At 38.1% G+C, this 15997-nt stretch overlaps 1 protein-coding gene across 2 annotated transcripts in view; it reads right to left on the minus strand.

Moving 5' to 3' along the window:
- The window catches only part of hpca (hippocalcin), a 38616-nt gene that overhangs the window by 6655 nt on the left and 15964 nt on the right, over nucleotides 1-15997 (minus strand). For both annotated transcript variants that reach the window (XM_066674065.1, XM_066674066.1), the window contains one exon: nucleotides 1267-1415. In XM_066674065.1, coding sequence (XP_066530162.1) covers nucleotides 1267-1362 — 96 coding nt within the window. In that variant the 5' untranslated portion in view covers nucleotides 1363-1415. The remainder of the gene's footprint in view (nucleotides 1-1266; nucleotides 1416-15997) is intronic.

The following is a 15997-nucleotide window of genomic DNA, read 5'->3' on the forward strand; positions in this document are numbered from 1 at the left end:
TCATTTCCCATGACCACTCCACACAGGGAAGCAGTGTACAGTCATGACTGAGAGCTATATCTGGATATCTCTGGGGAAAAGAACTGATTTTATGATCCTGGATGCATGTGGGCCAGGGTGTGGCCTAATAACATTATCGGATGCAACAATTCTGTAATTTTTTAACTTATCTTTATTAGTGCTGGAACATATTTAATTGTTACTATGTGACAATGTATATGTTTATACCATGCCTTCTATGCTACTGTTCTGGACACAGGACCCTTGATTCAGGCATTTATATTTCAACAGAAAGTCTAAACATTAAATGAAAGATTTTATGACTCTTGAGTTTATTTCATATGTCCTGGTCTTATTGAGTTTGAGTCATTATGTCATATGAAGAGGTTCGTCTCAAAATGTGTATAAAACCTATTTTACTATTTTCTTTCTTTTCATGATAAACCTGAAGTGACAGTGGGATTTACAAGTATCTCATTTTCCTTACAGAAATAAAAATGTAAAATAAAAAATGTTTTTTTCCATTACACAGCTGTAAAATTCTTTACACAAACTCATTATACACTGAATTGTTGCAAATTTATATATGTCAAGCTGAAATAAACTTTTTTAATGTTATATTTCACATGAGATGGCAAGAATAAAATACATAAAAATCCGTTTTTTCCTGTAGGGTCCCACTTTTCGTTGTGTTTATTTTCCATAGATGTCCGTATTTTTATTCATCCCTGACGTCCAAACCATGTGTGAGAAAATCTCTCACCATGAATTTGTTACTGTCTTCAGTCTCTATAGTGTGGAGGAGTTTTTCTGTTTAACTTAAACAATGTCCATATACTGACCAATCAGAGTTACGCAGTTACATTTCTGGAGAGGTGTACGTCAGGCTACGTCACAGTCTAAAGTGTAGAGTTTGCATTGCCCATGGCGTAGGTTTGACACAGAAGTATAAATTGGGCTTTATAGTCCTTTAGCTAATGGTTGGACATGGGGCATTGTGGTATATGCTCATGTTACTGTCTATTGAATATATTTTCTACAGAAATTATACTAACTGGGGATGCACATGTACCAGACATGGGTGCATCTTAAAATAATGGAAATCGTTCACTGTGTCTACACATTTTTATATATACTCTGTGTGCTTTATCATATCATTGATAATATGATTTCATGAGCAATAACAGCATTTAGCGATCAAACTTAAAAGACATATTGAACCATATATTTGACACCTCTTTAGAGAAATTAAGTTGTTTTTCTCACCTTGTACCACTCCTGTAGTTCATGATCAGAAAACTCAGTGTTCTCCCTCAGGTCCTGTAGCATCTCGGGCCTGAGCTTGCTGTTTTGTTTTCCCATGGCAACGAGTCTCTGTGTGCACAGCGACAACACCAAAGACCCTGGTCAGAACTCTGCCAAAAAAGAGAAAAAACCCATTGCAATCAAGGGATAAATCCACTCTCGTTAATATGCAGAGATAACAAGGCATGGGCTAACCAGGCAGACAGAAAAGGCCCTCATTACTGCAAGGAAACCAGGGTCAAGTTTCATTAGGAGCAGATTACAAAGCTACCATGACGCCTTCAACTCAAAGAGAGTTAAACATAATTAGAAGTCACGAACTTGCTCTAAATCAAAATATTATGCTGTCAGACCCACAGACTTCAGCAGGAGAGCTACTTGTGCAACCTTGGTGACCTCTAATTTCTCTCCTGATATTATAGGGGTAATTAGACAAAATGTGTCTGAGAGTATGGGAGCATGCCTATGTGTGTGTGTATGTATGTGTGAGCTCATATGCATCAGTGAATTACTAACACCTTTACTGACTGATTCATTTTAAAAAGGCCCTGCAGCCTCAGAGCAGATGAAAGAGCAAAATTAATCAGTCCATAATATAAAACAGAAAAAAAACAGCTGTTTGAGGAAAATGTTTTCATGACACGTTTTGAGAACACTTTCATAACTCAGGAGCCAAGAATCCATGGTAATTAATAACGTAGCTGCCCACGCTGCTCAGATGGGCAGCTGTCCGAGACCAGCCAGACCGGGACGCGAGCCACAGCACAGACTCACTGGAACAGGATCAGTACACAAGTGTTCACAGAAATCCGGAAGTTTCTGTTACCAAACACTGGCCACAAGCTTTTCTATTTTCAAAAAGTTTTTTTCATTTTCCTTTCCAAGAAAACTTGCAGTATATAATCAAGGGAGAACAAAATGATGCAGAAGAAGTGCCCAGTCTTGTTCTAAAAAAGGCCAAAATCTATGTAGTCCCATTCCAAAACCCATGCTGCAAAAGTAGGCAAGATTTGTAACTTGCTTTCATAATTGTGATTAACATTCATTCATTCATATTCAGTTCAGGGTTGTGGTGGGTCCAGAGCCTACCTGGAGTCATTGGGCGCAAGGCGGGAATACACCCTGGAGGGGGCGCCAGTCCTTCACAGGGCAACACAGACACACACACACACTTTGAGTCGCCAATCCAACTACCAACGAGTGTTTTTGGACTGTGGGAGGAAACCAGTGCACCGGGAGGAAACCCACGCGGACACAGGGAGAACACACCAACTCCTCACAGGCAGTCACCCGGAGCGGGACTCAAACCCACAACCTCCAGGTCCCTGGAGCTGTGTGACTGCAACACTACCTGCTGTGCCACCGTGCCGCCCTGTGATTAACATGTATTTTGTAATACCAATTCATGGGTCAATATCAACTTAAAACCAAACAGCTGCTTTTAAAGTTTCATTTGAGCAACACAATAGATAAGAACAGACACCTTTCTAAATGGGTGGGATAGTGGGAGTGCCAGAGACTTCTGCCTGTCCACACTAAAACAATAACCAACTGATTATGAAGCAGCTGATGGATTATGATGCCAGGATGAGAGCGAGAGAAAGAGAGACAATCAGAACACTCACAATGAAAAAAAATATAATATCACAGAACTTTTAATTATTTGGAAGTTTGATGAAATAGGGCCAGATACAATATTATTTTTAAATTCTACATACAATCAACCTCACTGCACTAATCAATTTAAATAGGCCTTGTTCTTAATAAATGCAGTTGTTCAGAGTTTTAAAATCCTGACAATATCCAAAATATGGTCTGAAAAATGTATTGCGCTCTATCACAGTAATGATGAGTATCATAATATTGTACCCTATAGCTCTGTTTATCAATGTTTTAAAAGCAGTTTGACAAAAAGGATATTTTTGTACTTATTTAGATTTAGAAGTAACAAGGATGTACTGCAGGGGCATCACTAGATCCTTTTACTCGGACACATATTGCTGTAAAATATCTGTGCCCCACAAAAAGCACAGTGATACAAAGAATCTTGTCCTGGACTGAGGAGCAGAACTACAGACATGCTGTAAAAATTCAATACAACTACGTTTCCCATAATGCCTCAGCTTCTAGTCAAAAGCTTCAGCAGCACATTAAGGTTTACTTTTATGTTTTGTGCATGGAGTATTGTTCATTCGTAAACATTTAAAAGTCAGCCAGCCATGTAATGGATGAGGAAATGATAGCTCAAAAACACATTTGTTGTTCACAACAGTATACCCTTCCATAAATATATATTACAAAATTAAACCCAAATGTCTGATATTCTCTGCCCATAACTTCTCATGAGAATGTTCATTTTAACTTTCACTTTTAGACAATGTCATGTTAATTTAAGGGCTGCAAAAGCTTATCTGATAACACAATTCTAACCTTTTCAGTGTACCCCATCTGTATATGTCAGAGGCATGGGGCAAATGGTGAAAAACTGAGATTTCTACAGTTTTTGTTAAATCAGCTTTTTATTAGATGTACATCTGTGTCCCAGTACAACATTTAGTCTAGAAACACCCTGATCATTGATGTGAACAGTGCACTTTTTCGATCAACATCTTAAATATAAGACAATAAGTGGGTAAGCGAGTGTATGTGTGTGTGAGGGAGGGAGTTACAAGCCAGTTCGATTTAGTGCTTTTCAATTACAAGTATTATAAAATAAGTACAAATCTATCAACATCTAATGTAAGGACAGGCATCCATGGAACTTCTAAACATCTCTGCCATGTGTATTTAATGCTTAAGATAGATTGTATTAAAGTTAGAACCTGAGCTAAACAGGCTTACATAAGTGTATAAAAACAATCCACAAACAATCATATAACATGGTACTAAGCTTCTGTCTGTATCAGTTTGGCAGTGATCATTTTTTGGGTGATTATGCATGCTGGTGGTCTGTCCGATTTGATTTTCTTACCTCGTGTCCTCAGTGTTCTGGAGAGAATTATCCCCAGCTGAGAGAAATGAAGAAGAACAAGGAAACTGCTATAAAAAACACTCATAGGCCAGTATGCTTGGAAGAATTCTAGCTCTTACACAACCACTCCCATCCACCACAAGAGGCTCATATTAACGTATGCTGTCTCGCTCAAATCCACATGCACTCCTGACCAACTGAACCATGCCCAGTTAAATCTCTGACCCCAGTCTGGTCTTCTCAATATTAGCTCTCTCACAGACTTAGACATGCTGCACACGTCACAGCTCTCCAGACTGTCATTTAGGGCTTGGCTTATGATTTTAGCCTACATGTATTTAAGGAATCAAGGCAGAAACAGAAAAGGGAACAAAAAAAAATGACAACAACAACAGAGTGAAGAATCAGAGAACAGACGCTGCTTGCTCTGGCAATGAGCCCAGTGCTTATGTTGGATTGTGTGAGCACTGGCCCATCCAGCAGACACATCACTGCTTCATGATGTTCTCATTAAACTGGCTGATATGTTTTGTCTGACATGTGTTGTCGTTTTTCTGCTGTCTGATGTGCTTTCTTGGCCAGCACCTCAATCTGTTCTGTAGGAATATAGCTAATGTATGATTGCAGATGGACACATTTTCAAATGCACACACTTTTTTATTTACTCTACACAAATCTGATCAGCTGCTTCTTGATGTTTATATGTTCATATGGGTGCAGCGCTTATTAGCAAAAACTACTCATTATAAGGGGGTCCTACAAATTATAAATGATATGTATGTAATCTTCATTGTGTCACACAAGACTCATACTGACATTTTCACTAACATTTTTGACTAAAACTAATGAAAGCCACGACTGCACCAATTAGCATTGTGCAAACTACTTGCATAAATCATTGCACACTTGCCTCAAACCATGTCAAGCTTTTAATTAATCTCAAGCAGACTTGATTATGTGGTTTCTGACACTGCATGACATAATGTTAAAAAAAGCAGACATAATTCAGCCCTTGAGTTAGTTAATTAATACAGTCTTTAGCTATTCAACCTACTTTTGCTGATTTCTGGAAAAAAGCTGCATGTTTTCACTATGCACCCAACTACAATAAACAAGCACCAAATTTGTCTTGGCCAACTGACAGTTCACTGCAGGGAAGGGGAAAAACCTTAACCCTAAAGAACCCTATAAATAAAACTTTAGGTTCTATTAAACTGCAAAATCAAAAGGGTTGATTTATCAAAGCCACTGTATTTAGCAAATACCCTCATTTCAAATGTAATATCTGCAACATGTTCCTAGAAGAAGTTGTGAAAGGGGCACATTTTTTTTACAAGATTTATTGTGAATTCTTCTAAACAGAAAAGGTGATGGAACGTGTTTGTAAACCTGTCATCATCTATAAGTTCATAAGGGCAAATCATACCAAGTTCTGTATTTGTAATTATAGAATTCAGTATTTACTGCTTTCTAACATTTCTGGATCCGGAGTTGGTCCTTTTTTTTCTTTTTAGCCGTAATGGAACTGCAATTGTCAGATAACAAATGCGGTAACAATGCTTTGAAATGTGAAGTGCTCTCAGATCTCTCAGCATGGGAGAGAGCGTTAATGTACTCTGAAGAGCAGCGTTCCACCAGGCCTTAATGTCATCACTCACATCTAGAGGTGTCATGCCAGCCTTATCGGCCCAAGTCATCTTTAACTCATCTTTAGAGCTTAATGCCTTTAGAAGTGGAGCTTAAAGCCAAGCCTGAATACCTCCTTAACTGCAGCCAGAGTGCAAAATAAAAAATGAAAGAGCACCATAGCAAGAGAAAGAGTGTGAGGAAAAAGAGAGAAGAGGGGGTTGAAAAAAAGAGTTTTAGTATAAGCCTCAGACATATCACTTTTTTTCTCTGCAAAATACAGATATAGTCATATCTCTATTAATTTATACACAGTTTGCTAATAAACATTTCATTAGCAATATTTAATTGGTACAGATCCTTTATGTTATGTAGATATTCTTCATATAGTCATACAAATAATAGCTTCTATTATATGTGATGATTAGGAACATGTTATCAGGTAATTAAGATGATGCTTTAATTTTGATCTAAGAATTTTGGCTAAAAATTATATTTTAAAAAGCATGTTAACAGCATATAATGTTATCATTATACCCATAACATATAAATATTCATGTTGTGACTCCTGGGTCCTTGTAACACCACAGTATGAAAATGTGAGTCTGTTCATTCCATAATACACTTTTTACATTAAACATGTTTGTTAACATCCTAAAGGAAATGTCTAAGATTGTCAGGAACTGCAGTTCTCTCTGGTTTGTATAAGTTCAGAAGCTCAACAACTTTTAATGTGGAACGGTAAAAATTCTTTGTATGTGGCTGAACCGGTCTGTATGTTTTTATTCACTGTTACAATTACCACAGAATCTCACCTGTAACTTTCATTCATTCATTGTCTGAAACTGCTTATCCAATTCAGGGTCACGGTGGGTCCGGAGCCTACCTGGAATTACTGGGTGCAAGCAGGGGGCACCAGTCCTTCACAGGGCAACACACACACTCACACATTCACACCTACAGACACTTTTGAGCCACCAATCCTACCAATGTGTGATTTTGGACCATGGGAGGAAACCGGAGCACCCAGAGAAGAACCACACAGACACAGGGAGAGCACACCAAACTCCTTACAGACAGTCACCCGGAGCAGGACTAAGTCCGTGGAGCTGTGTGGAGCTGTGCGACACTACCTGCTGCACCACCATGCCACCCCATCTTTCATGTAGTGAGTATCTTATGAATGTAGAGTGTGTTCCTACCTAAATCGGAAATAGCAAAAAAAAATTTTGGAGTGCTTTTTTTCTGACGTGAGCAGAGAAATAAAGCCTAGCATATGTGACCGAGCCACATTGTTTTTATATTTGTTTACTGATACCGGGGCTTCATAAACTCTTTAGACTGGTTTCAGGTGTGCAAACAGATCAGCAAATGGTGAGGAAGCATATTCTGAGTTTTTATAAAAAGTGGTTTTTGATTACAACTGTGAATGTTGCCTTTATGACTTAAACTATGAAAATATTTTGAAAAGTATATTAAATTTTCTTTAAAAAATAATTTTCAGGGACCCAATTTTTATTTTTTTTATTTTTTTTTATGTGCTCCAAAGCGCTTTGCATGACATCTTTATTGAGGCATACAAGGTTATTTATGTCAAGAGTGGAGGCAAAACACCCTTAAAATACCTCTAGTACAACACTCAGCATGTACATGGGGGAATGGGGCAGCATTTCCAGCCTCTATAGCCTAATTTCTGCTCTCCAGTTTCTCCAAACTGCAGCTTTCTTCACTGGTCTTAAGCAGTTATCCACTCTCCAGGCTGAGTGGCCCAACTTTGTCCATATCCAGGACAAACTTTCCATCACTTTCTACTTCATTCATCTCTCAGACAGCTGGTCCTGTCTCCTATGTGGGTCAGCAACATCTGGGCTGCTAATCCAGCTGTGAAAGGGTAATGAATAAATGAACAAACTGACCAACAACTAAGAACAAACTAAATTGAGAAAGGACTAAGCAGGCTGCTGTGGTCTTAGTGGAATAAGGAGAAAGAAGCATTCTTTTGGAGGAAATCACACACACTGGGGACCTAGCGAGGCTTGCAAGCAAAAAGAAAAATAAGCTGCTCATTAAGAGCATAAAAGCAAAGACTGAGGGCCCTGTATGCCAAATAAATGAAGAGTATTAGGGAATGGGTGGGGAAGAGATGCCAGAGAGTGGTGGTGAAAACATATCACACAGTGAGAGGAGCTTAGTGTAGATGCTAATTGAAGAGGTATATGTTTGTTAGGTACATGAGTCTTATCACTCCAACACAAAACTAAAGAATTTCAGACACCAAACCTGATCCACTGTGGAGGTGGCTGTATATTCACAACATGCCATATATTAGGAACCTAAACATGCAGGAGATTAAAACTGAACATTACAGGCAAAACCAGATCATTTGAAATGAAGGCATTCACATTCAAATTAATAATCATGAATAACTCAGTGGATTCTTGTTGTGTTATTTAATATACTATAAATATATTGATTTGCTGTCAGGTGACTGTCTGTAAGGAGTTTGGTGTGTTCTCCCTGTGTCCATGTTGGTTTCCTCTGGATGCTCCAGTTTCCTCCCTTAGTCCCAAAACATGTTGGTAGGTGGACTGGCGACTCAACAGTGTTCATAGATGTGAGTGAATGTGTGAGTATGTGTCATCCTGCAAAGGACTGGTGCCTCCTCCAGGATGTGTCACTTGTGCAAAATGATTCCGGGTAGGCTCCGGACCCACTGCCTCCCTGAACTGGACAAGCGGTTACAGACAATGAAATACTGCATTAAAATAAAAACATATAAAAATGACAGCCATTTCTACTAACTAAAAAGAGTATGTTTTCAGTCTCTTTCTGTGACACATTACTATGATGTATTTTTTTTTATATTTTTAGCAACTCACTGAACTGGCTCATATATTACTCTCTTCCTATATTTGTGTGTGTGTGTGTGTGTGTGTGTGTATGTTGAACAGGCATTAAACATATCAAATGCCATAAGTTTTATCAAATACTCCATGCTTAACACACAAACAATCATTTTATATTTTTGCCTTAAGCCAGAGGGTGAAGAGAGCCACATTACACCAAATAAATGAGAGCACTGGGACAAGAGGAAAGAAGAGATGCTGGAGAGAGGGGTTAAAATGTATCCTACGGTGAGAGTATCTAATTCCTGCGTCTATAAATATTCTGAGGCCAAAAGGATACAGCAGAATTGATTTTTTTTTTCATTCTCTGAATTTTTATCTCCCATAGTCCCTCATCCATTTTGGAGAAACAGGAGTAATCAGAGAAGCAATCCGACATGACATGCGACTTTTGATCTCCCTCTAAATCACCCTACTCTCTCCCAATGTCCCTCTCTTTTTCCCCCAATGACTCTGACCTTTATTTCTTTGTCCTTAGGTTATCTTTTCATCCCTCTATATTTCAGTGTAATTGCTGCTCCTTTGAATATTCCATCCCAGTATATTTTACTGCCCATGATTCTTGATCTTCCCTTGGCATGGAAGACATACACACACACACACACACATCCCCATACCAACATCCTAGCAACATTACAGGGCCATTTGATCTCTTGGAAGCCAAAGACGGACCTCCTCCCTGCAAATCCTTTGTTGACATCCCCAGTGCATCAAACGGTGCTGCTTGGCTGAGCCAATAGGCATCCTGCCCATGTCTGCTGCACCTAGGGCATGCCAACAACAGTACTGAAACATGATTTCAGTCTGATTCTAATCCCTTAGTCATTTGCTTAACTCAACTCTACTCTATTTATTCCTTTAATACCAAGGCAAAATGTCTGATACTGAATTTTACTCTGATTTTTCATATAAATTCTCAATGATGCATCACCTTTTGACAGGGAAATATGATCAAATGCAGCCATTTTTATTATTTGCTGCATTTATTTAATGTCACAAATCATCATTTCAGAATAAAAGATCTCTCAAAATATTGGCCATGCTAAGATTAATAAATGATTCTTTACACTAAAATATAACTCTACACATGCCTTAGACAAAGCACTTTTCAAATGCAGATGTTTTGTTTAATGAGCAAATTTAATACAATAATATTATATTGTAATATAAAAATTAAGGTCTGATAAGATTTGGACATTGAGGTTGCCACTTCAGTTCAAGGAAAATCTTGGACATCAAAATCTTGACACCCAACCAGTATCTTATTTTTGCAGACTGCACGACTGTCAACTTTATGCTTGAATTCTGTGTAAAAGCTTCTGTGGCGTTCTGATCTTTGCCTTGCTGCCATGTCGCTGTTAATGAAGCCAGCAGGAGTCGAGCCTCAGCACGAATCAATGGAGCATCTATTTCACACACTGTTCATATGGGAGGAGGTGGAGCTAGTGAAGATTCTGTGAGAGGAGTCATGGAGCGAGGGCAAGAGCGGAAAGTGATGATAAGAAGAGAGAGAGAGAATACTAATGAAGACGGTAAAAATAAGAATGAGGCTGTGTCCTCAGTGGGTGAAGTCCCTCCAGTCAGGGCGAGAATAACAGCTCACTTTGCAGCCTTCATTTAATTCCTCAACTGGGACTGCTGCCAATCTTAGCCGTCCATCCAACAGGAGGAGGAAAAGGTGGGGGAGAGAAGCTGCTGGTCATAAAGCCTGGAGCTGTTTTCACTGAACATGTGTTGGGTGGAAATGACCTGCTAGGGTCAGCCGAGGTGTATAAACATACACTCATCCCTCAGTCTAATTACACTGGGGAACAAATGATGGCGGGAAAATTCAGGGATATTACTCCAAGAGGGAAGTGAAAGATAGATAGACCCGAGTAGAGTATAATGAATGCAAATGCGTTGTAGGCAGATGGATGTACATTCAGCTGTAGGCTGGCCACCACCTTCAGGTTAATTTGTGGACCTACAAACACACTAGGGCTGAGGGCTGTGTGTTATCAGCCTTCACAGGAAACACACACACATACACAATACAGAAAAATGTAGTGTTAAAGTCCCCACCAGACAGCAAATGGCACGCATGACACTTTATCTTCATGAAGGAATGAGGAGAAGGTTATGGGACCTGATAATCGGATGGTTGTGCTCACTAGAGGGACCACCAGGATTTGCTGTGTGTATCAGAAAAGGTGGATTTGTAGTGTGGGTGTGTATCACAGCTAAAAGCAGGACAAGGCACTTGTGGATAGGAGGGAGTATGACTGCTACTCAATTAAGAATAAGGCTCAGGCCTGCTGCCAGGGCTTTCTACAGAAAAGATCAATTTATTCCCCTCATATTACATTAGTCTCATTCCTTAGAAAAAAAAAAGGACCACATTCCGATCAAAGGCTGAGGTGCATCTGTGTTGTGTCTAAACACAGAAGATGCATAACACTGTGCAGACATAACAAACACATAACTGGCTCGGTTTGTGTTCTACAGTAAAGGTCTCTGAAATATATTTCCCTAATAATGTATCTACACAGGCAGAGAAACAGTGCCTAGTGCAGATTCTTCCCTCTCATTCAAAATATTGCACACCGTTATCTGTAAATCCACAATGTTAGTAAAATTATAGTAAAGACCAGTAAGGATCAATGATAGTAACACTACTGACACATTTACTGAAATGAAAACATTTTCTAAAACATACTTCATTGCCATTTCAGTCTCACAGTAAATGCCCTTTATGTTTCTTGCATTATACACCTCTGAACAACACTTCCTTGAGTATACTGACCTTAATCTCATGTGCAGCTGCTCCTGAGTATCCTATTTTGATTAATGCCCTTATATTCTGTGTAAGAGCAGTAAGAAGTTCAACTGATTTCTTATTATTGGTTATTTAATTTTAAGAATTTGGGAGAACCTTCTTCTTTCATAACATATCACAGGTAATTTGCTTTATGAAGCAAAATGATCTATCAACAGAAAAAGACATTTTAATAGTTAACATCTACAGTAAAGAGACTGCACACACAGCAGTACTTTAGCTCTTTTAGTTCAATAGCCTGTGCAAGACAGAGTCGAGACAGAGCATTTGAAGAAGGCGATACAATGGGGTCAACCATGAGCATGCTTCCTTTGAGGAACTCACTATTTTAAAAGGTACTTTCTATTTCTAAGTGGGTCACACAAAGAGGGAATGGTGACCTCCATTTACACTGGCATTGCACCAAACCACAGACACAGAGAAAGACAAAACAGAGAAAAAATGGTGAATCACGCTAAAACAAACCAGCTTTCATCTTTAAAATAAATTTGATAAATACTATTTGCCATATTTAGGACCTGGTTTCATGTAATAACTTATAATAAAATTGTTTCAGACATTACTTAATCTCATCATGTAATGCTATTGGGTGGCATCACAAAACCTTAGAGAGCAAAGACAGATTTTAACTGACAATAACACTAGCAGGAATTCATTGTTACATAACAGAGTAAGTGGTTTAAACCAGGGTCTCATAGTTTTCAGTCAAATGTATAATGAACCAAAATTCGAAAAATTCAGAGACATTTCAGAGTTCTGCTAAATCAAGAATATTAAAAATTCATTACTTGAGACTAATCAAGGTAGCCTCTTTAGATCTGGCAAATTGACTTCAGATAAGGAATTTCCCCTTTACAACACACTTTAAAAAGGCAAACTTTCTCCTTCTTGCATTTCTAGGTTAATCCATTATCTACAGCTGGTTCAGTTCATAGCATGTGATATACTTTTCTGTTTTCAAATCAGAAAGCAAATAACACATACACTAGACCTTAACTCTTTAGTCTCTGTGTTCTTTCTGGAGGTATTTTAGCTTGAAAGGTCTATGGTCATTATTACGGTTCACGCTGAACAACCTACTCTTCTTGGTTTCAGCTGAGAACAAAACTTTCATGTCCCTACTAATACAACCTATACGTACCTTTTTATGTAAATGTCCTGAACAGTTCAAAATGAAGTGTGTTGGTAGTAAAATTATATCAGTGACCTGTCAAGCCATGGCACCATGTGTTTTAGGGGGCTGATTTCGGAAGGAACGATGAATGCAAAAACATTGGCATTCTTGTTTCTAAGAAAATCGCCTACTGCAGCTTTAATTTCTGGACTTCTGGTCTTTTTTGGAGACTGTTAGTGAAATTGCAACACGCTTGCAGTATTTCAAATTGTCCACACAACAAATAATTTACAGTATACTTTATCAATACATACTGACACATGAGGGCATATTTTGGTCAAAATATTATTCCTTTAAGTCGGCTGAGACTTATTTACAGTAAGACAAATGACCATCCCAAGTGGCAGTTCAACTCCAAGTTTAATGCACTCAATAAGTTACAGACTGAATAAGAATCCACATGCAGTGGTGTAATGGTCTGCAGCAATGAATACAGACTTAATGCCACTCAGGATTCCATCACAATAGAGAGCAAGTGAATAAGTGCAATGGATGAGGATAAGTAACAAAATAATATCATCTCGTTATTCAATTGCCTAATGCTCAGTTTGGCAGAAGCTTAAATACTGAATACAGAGCATGCATTTGATTTGCATGCATTGTCTTTCCCCCAAAGGGCGTGGAAAGGGATTGTCTCTAGCAGAACACTGGAGAGTGATGCATGATAAAAGCAGTATCATCAGTGAAACCTGCAAAACTACACCATGGACTCATAATAGAACTAGCCTTTACACCATGGAGACTGTGAGATTTTAAGAGTAATAACATGATAAGAAGAGATGGTGGGTGTGAAAGCAAGGAAATGATGGCATGAAGGGAAATGAAAATTGGCCTGCAATATGTACCGCAGTGAAGGAAATCACCAGAGTTTGACTTTAAGATTTGTAGACTTTAATTAATATATTCAGCTACTTTAAGGTGGACCCACTTTATACACAAATGTCAGATGTACATTTACAGCCTGTATATTCTCCATTAAATGCATGAAATATAGGATGCTCTAGAGCAGTTGCAGAAGAGCCTCATGTCACCATGTTCAATGCCAAGTGTGGTTGAGACTAGAATAAAGCCTTCCAGCCCTGGGCTACAGAGTAGTACCCTTGATCTTCACCGTCTCTGAGTGTCAATATATAACATGGTTTTCACAGACATACACTCAGTGCTCACTATTAGCCTTCATAAGTGGTTCATTATAATCTCTTCCCAGTATTTTGTGGTTAGAGATAGAAGCTCCTGTAAATGCATATGCAATTAAGCAAATGCACAAAAGAGCAGTGACCACTTCTTTAGTGCTGTTACAGGCAGTGAAGGTCCACTGCACCTAAAGGGCCATTAATTGTGAATAAATGCATAAAAATTATATGCAGTAAAAAATTCAGATCTTATTAGAAGTTCCACTAAAAGATTAACTACACTAAAATTTAATCACTTCAGACCTTTTTAGAACAGAATGCTCTTAGGCATTTTTCCACATCATGCTAAATTGAACTATTGGAAATGTATTGATTGGTAACACTTTACAATAATGGTACGTTAACTAATGATACTTAAGGAAGTATTACATGATAAGACAGGAATAACCATTACTAAACCATTAACTAAATACAGTTTATCATTAATGTGTTCTGATAGTGTAAAGTTTTAAACTGTAAAGTTACCTATTAATTGTAACTTAATTGTAAAAACAATGTAACATATATGTCACCAGAGGTAGGGTAACAAAACTGAGCTTTAAGCATTTTTAATGAACTCCTTAAAGGGCACTAGGTATGGAAACAAAGAAACGAGCAGCAATTTTTCTTGGTGGAAGCAGTGGAGCCCAAAATTCTGGACGGTGAAAAACGAACCACCAGCGAAAACTGCCACACACCATGTCCAACACAAATACAAACACAAATTCCCTCCCACACCAAACTGCGCACCCCTTAAATAACCCCAAAAACAACCCTGAACTAACCAATAGGGCAACCGCTGAGCATGCTGGGAGCACCCCATACTTAGTGCCACCACAAAAATACATCTCAGCACTCCATCTTAGGTTTTAAAGAAATAGCCTTTACTACATGAGCTCAGCAGCCAAGAAGCCAACATAATTCAGCTATGAACATTTCTGTTAATATTCACTCTGCAACTCTGCAACCAAGGTCAGATGTTTTAACTGAGCTTTTGTGCTTTAATTTGTAGCCATACAGATTATGCTGATGTAATGGCTTTTATGGCTTTTCCTGAAATGTAAAATGTGCAGCAAAAGACCTCAATAACGTCAAGGTTTCTTTCATAATATCATAACATCCACACCGAGGTATGTCAACCAGATTATCATTCCATTGTACAAGCTCAGATTAAATTTAGATAAGACCATCTCTCACCATACACATGTTAATACTCTCAGTCACTCACTCACAGACATTTACACACAAGATCTAGAGGAAATCTATTATGTCATAACTTAAAGTTGGGAGCAGGCTTAAACCTTTTCATTTATCCACCAGCAAACAAAACACATACTGTAACAACTAACCTTTAAAAACAAAACAACTAATTGTTCTGATAGCTAATATCTAATAGCAAATACAGACAATGAGTAAATTAATTAATTTACTGAAACCAAATGGCATATGGCCTATGATTTATGTCTTAACTTTAAATAATGCCAGTTTTCATTGTATCATGAATGTGGATGAAGTATTATTGCGCTTTTGCACTTTATCTCACCACTTTCCCTCAGGGAAACCCTGATGCCGTCTTTGGGTCATTCCATTGCTATATTAGCTCAAGAAAACTGTGTTAAATGAGCTTTCAGAGATGTGGAGCAAGAAATCACTGTAACCTGACGCATTGCCCTTTTCAAAGAAATGGTGAACAAAGCTGTTCAGTAAAAAACTTTATAAAGCTATTCAAAAGCATATAATTCCATAAAGTATTTTAAAAAAGGGTTTAGTTGAGAAACTATTGAATGTTAATTAATTGACCTTACTCTGCCAGCTTGTTAGTAAATTAGCTAAAGGCTAAAACCTGCATGATGTAACAAAACTTAAGGAAATATACTACATTTTAAACAGCCAAACAGTTTCACAATACATATCTACTTTATTTTCAGATGTTTCAAAAGTGTTTTCATATTCATTAACTCACTGTAGCTGACAGGGGGGTGTTCTAGTTTAAAAAACTCTCCAACCCTATCCCTTCCCACCTGA

Source organism: Hoplias malabaricus, chromosome 6 (assembly GCF_029633855.1).
Source record: "Hoplias malabaricus isolate fHopMal1 chromosome 6, fHopMal1.hap1, whole genome shotgun sequence".
In the NCBI taxonomy this organism is placed as follows: domain Eukaryota; kingdom Metazoa; phylum Chordata; class Actinopteri; order Characiformes; family Erythrinidae; genus Hoplias; species Hoplias malabaricus.